This window comes from Sapajus apella, unplaced genomic scaffold (assembly GCF_009761245.1).
Source record: "Sapajus apella isolate SASKATOON/1434 unplaced genomic scaffold, GSC_monkey_1.0 scaffold8, whole genome shotgun sequence".
Lineage (NCBI taxonomy): Eukaryota > Metazoa > Chordata > Mammalia > Primates > Cebidae > Sapajus > Sapajus apella.
This window is the reverse complement of record NW_022436948.1, coordinates 2,322,185-2,325,464: the sequence shown is the minus strand read 5'-3', so window position 1 is coordinate 2,325,464 and position 3,280 is coordinate 2,322,185. Positions and strand designations below refer to the sequence as shown.

The window sequence follows — 3,280 nt, the reverse complement described above, 5'->3', positions numbered from 1 at the left end:
AGTGTGACCGTGGTGATGAATGTGTGTATGTGAGCCGTGTGTGTGCTATGTGAGCATGTGACAGTGCGACTGAGCATGTGTGTGTGGATGAGTGTGACTGGGGATGAATGTGTGTGTGCTGTGTGAGCGTGTGACAGTGTGACAGCATGTGTGTGTGTGGATGAGTGTGACTGGGGATGACTGTGTGTGAGCCATGTGTGTGCGGTGTGAGCATGTGACATTGTGCCTGAGCATGTGTGCGTCTGGATGAGTGTGACCGTGGGGATGACTGTGTGTGGGGGAATGACTGCATGAGCACGCAGGTGTGTGGATGAGCGTGTGAGTGAGTTGTGTGAGTGTGGCTGAGTGTGAGCACACATGAGGAGCCTGTGGGTGTGTGAGGGAGGTGGGGAGGCCACAGGGAGGGAAAGCCTGGAGGCTGCAGCTGATCCAGGGCCAGGCCGTGGAGGCACATGAGGGTTTCCAGGGGCTGGACCCCGAGAAGCTGAGAGCCAGCACTGGAGAAGGTCCCCAAGAGGAAAGGGGCGTCCTTGGGCTTTAGTGCCTCCAGGGTCTCAGGGTGCCCCTGAGGGCCGACCGTAGTCCCCACCAAGGCAGAGGTTGCTCTGGGCTTGGCTCTCCTGGACAGACAGTTTCCTTGGTGAACCCCACTTCTGGGTCCCCCTGGCCCTGAAAGGCTCCAGCTGCCCGGGAAATACCTCCTGATGGCTGGGATGTTGCTCCACACTCGGACAGCACTCTGCAGGACTCCGCCGCGGACATCCGGGATGGTGGCCTGCTCCATCTGGGGGTGGGAAGGGTGGCCGTGGGTCAGGGGACCTGGAAGGTGAGCGCTGCCCTCCCCCCCACAGGACCACTGGCCTCAGCTGCTAATGGCCCTGTGCGGTCGACCGACTTTCTAGCCTGACTGGGTGCTCTATGTCCCTGCCTTTTTCTTACACATCACCTTTGGAGAAGACAGCTGATGAATCGTTTTAAACCAACAGAACAGATTCTGTGGCAATAAGATACCAAATTACAGACAGGACCTCAGGCACGCCAGGCAAGGGTGGAGCCGTGTGCCCCACACCTAGAGGACGGACTCTGCCCTCACCACCGCCACAGCGGCTGCTTTTCCTCCAGCGGCTACACACGCACTGGCCCCCCGATGAGCAAGATTCAAACGCCTGCAGCTCATCCACCCGCAGACCCCGTTCCACTGCCGTGACCACAGCTCTGACTAGGCAGGAGACTGACTTCAGGAGTCTCCCCCTGATAAGGGACCCCCACCGTGGACCGGCTCTGGCCGGTTTAGAGGCTGCGCACTTGAGCGCCTTCGTGTTCCGAGAAGACCTCTGACGTTTAGGACCTCACTGCGACACGTTCACATGTGAAGGCTCCACCCCAGCACAAACACGGGCCACATGTTACACACGTTTGTTTAGTATGCGTGCAGCATGGGCCCTTTATGAATAGTCACCACTCCTCCATAACCCACTCAGCACGGAGCCCCTGCCCTGGCCACCCCTGCCCTTCCAAGCGCCTCCTCCTGGCTCTGGTCCTGGCAGCGGCTCTGGTCTTGGCAGAGGCCATGCTTCCCAGCCTGGGGAACAAGGCCTTGCAAGCTGTCCCCCCGTTAGAGAAACAGCCTCAGGCCGGGCGCGGTGGCTCAAGCCTGTAATCCCAGCACTTTGGGAGGCCGAGGCGGGTGGATCACGAGGTCAAGAGATCGAGACCATCCTGATCAACATGGTGAAACCCCGTCTCTACTAAAAATACAAAAAATTAGCTGGGCATGGTGGCTCGTGCCTGTAGCCCCAGCTGCTCGGGAGGCTGAGGCAGGAGAATTGCTGGAACCCAGGAGGCGGAGGTTGCGGTGAGCTGAGATCGCGCCATTGCACTCCAGCCTGGGTAACAAGAGTGAAACTCTGTCTCAAAAAAATAAAAAAAAAAAAAGAGAAACAGCCTCCTGTTTTGAAAGCACAGACCTTGTGATTCTCAGTTCGTGGAGTTTGGGAAACAGAGACGGATAGCACCGGAGTCAGAACAGACCCCGCTTCCCCGGACCCCAGCCTCTCCATGAGAATCCCAGCACCAAAAGACCCTGGACCCCTCCTGTACCCTTGACCCTGTCTGGACTCTCAACCTCACCCGTAACCTCAACCCCACCCAGACCCCAGCAAATCTCCAGCCCACAGGTGCTGCCCGCTCGTGGGCAGAGCCCTCGCTGGTTGCGGCCCCTCCGTGGAACCGAGAGCATAAGGAACGTCCCCCTCCTGAGCCTCGCACCTGTCTCCTGTGGCCGAGGTGTGGTGGTCCCTCCCCCACCCTGGAAGTATCTGGAACACCCAGCCTGTCCGTCCCAGAAGGATCCATCACTGAGCCCGAAAGTGGTTCCTCTGATAATTGGGATGCAGACGCATGAAGAAAGGCTGTTTATGTGAGTGTGTGGTGTGAGCTTGCGTGAGTGTGGTGTGCCTGTGAGGCAAGTGTGTGCACCTGTGAGTGTGCGTGGTGTGACGTGCACGTGTGTGTGCAGACTGCGGGGGCAGGGCGGAGGCCGAGTTCTGCAAGCACGGGAGAGGTGTGAGGTGGGACCACCCTCCAAGGCCATCCTGGAAGGAATGTGATGTCCCAGGCACCACAGCCCCTGCCTGGGCCGCATGGCAGCTCTCCTGAGTCCTTTGCCCACCTGGAAAGCGGGGGCCGCAGGGGGCCTGGCTCGGAGCCTGGCATGTAGGCTGAGCTCCACCCCAACAGCCCCTCCCTCACGTGGGCATGGGCCAGAGGGCAGGCCGCCTGGCCCCGCACCCACCTCCAGGAAGCGACACACGAGGTCTTGGTCCTCTTTGTTTAGCATCAGATGATCCACGAACATCCAGAAGAAGGGCCGGGGGCTGCCCGAGGGCCGTGCGTACTGCAGGAGCCGGTGGAACTGGAACAGGTACCAGGCTGGGGGGACAGGGTTGAGGGGTCTGGGGATGTTCAGGTGCATCTGGGCGGGGGCCTAAGGAGCCTGAGGCACGAGAGCAGGGCTGGGGGAATATGGGGGATGTGCCGGCCTGGGTCTGAGGGGCCCCCTGCCCCTGCGGCAGCTCCGCCCCTCCAGCAGCAATAGAGGCCTGCGGGCATGGGACTCGCTGTACCAGAGGCACAAGGACCCCCCCTCCCCGGCAGGCCGGGCATTGGGAAAAGACAGGCAACCCAAGTGAGCCAGGAGCTGACAGCAGAGTGCCTGCCCGGTGCAAATACCGCCTTCTGGAGGAAGCTCCAAAGGACACGTGGGCTGCACGGAGCCAGC

At 60.5% G+C, this 3,280-nt stretch overlaps 2 protein-coding genes across 3 annotated transcripts in view; one reads left to right on the top strand and one right to left on the bottom strand.

Moving 5' to 3' along the window:
• PWP2 (PWP2 small subunit processome component) overlaps window positions 1-3,280 on the top strand; it is a 613,222-nt gene that overhangs the window by 120,211 nt on the left and 489,731 nt on the right. The gene's annotated exons all lie outside the window — the stretch shown is intronic.
• The window catches only part of DNMT3L (DNA methyltransferase 3 like), a 17,686-nt gene that overhangs the window by 2,229 nt on the left and 12,177 nt on the right, over window positions 1-3,280 (bottom strand). For both annotated transcript variants that reach the window (XM_032276572.1, XM_032276571.1), the window contains exons 9-10: window positions 2,795-2,931; window positions 699-784 (exon numbers count right to left, since the gene is read on the bottom strand). In XM_032276572.1, the coding sequence (XP_032132463.1) occupies window positions 699-784; window positions 2,795-2,931 (223 nt within the window). The remainder of the gene's footprint in view (window positions 1-698; window positions 785-2,794; window positions 2,932-3,280) is intronic.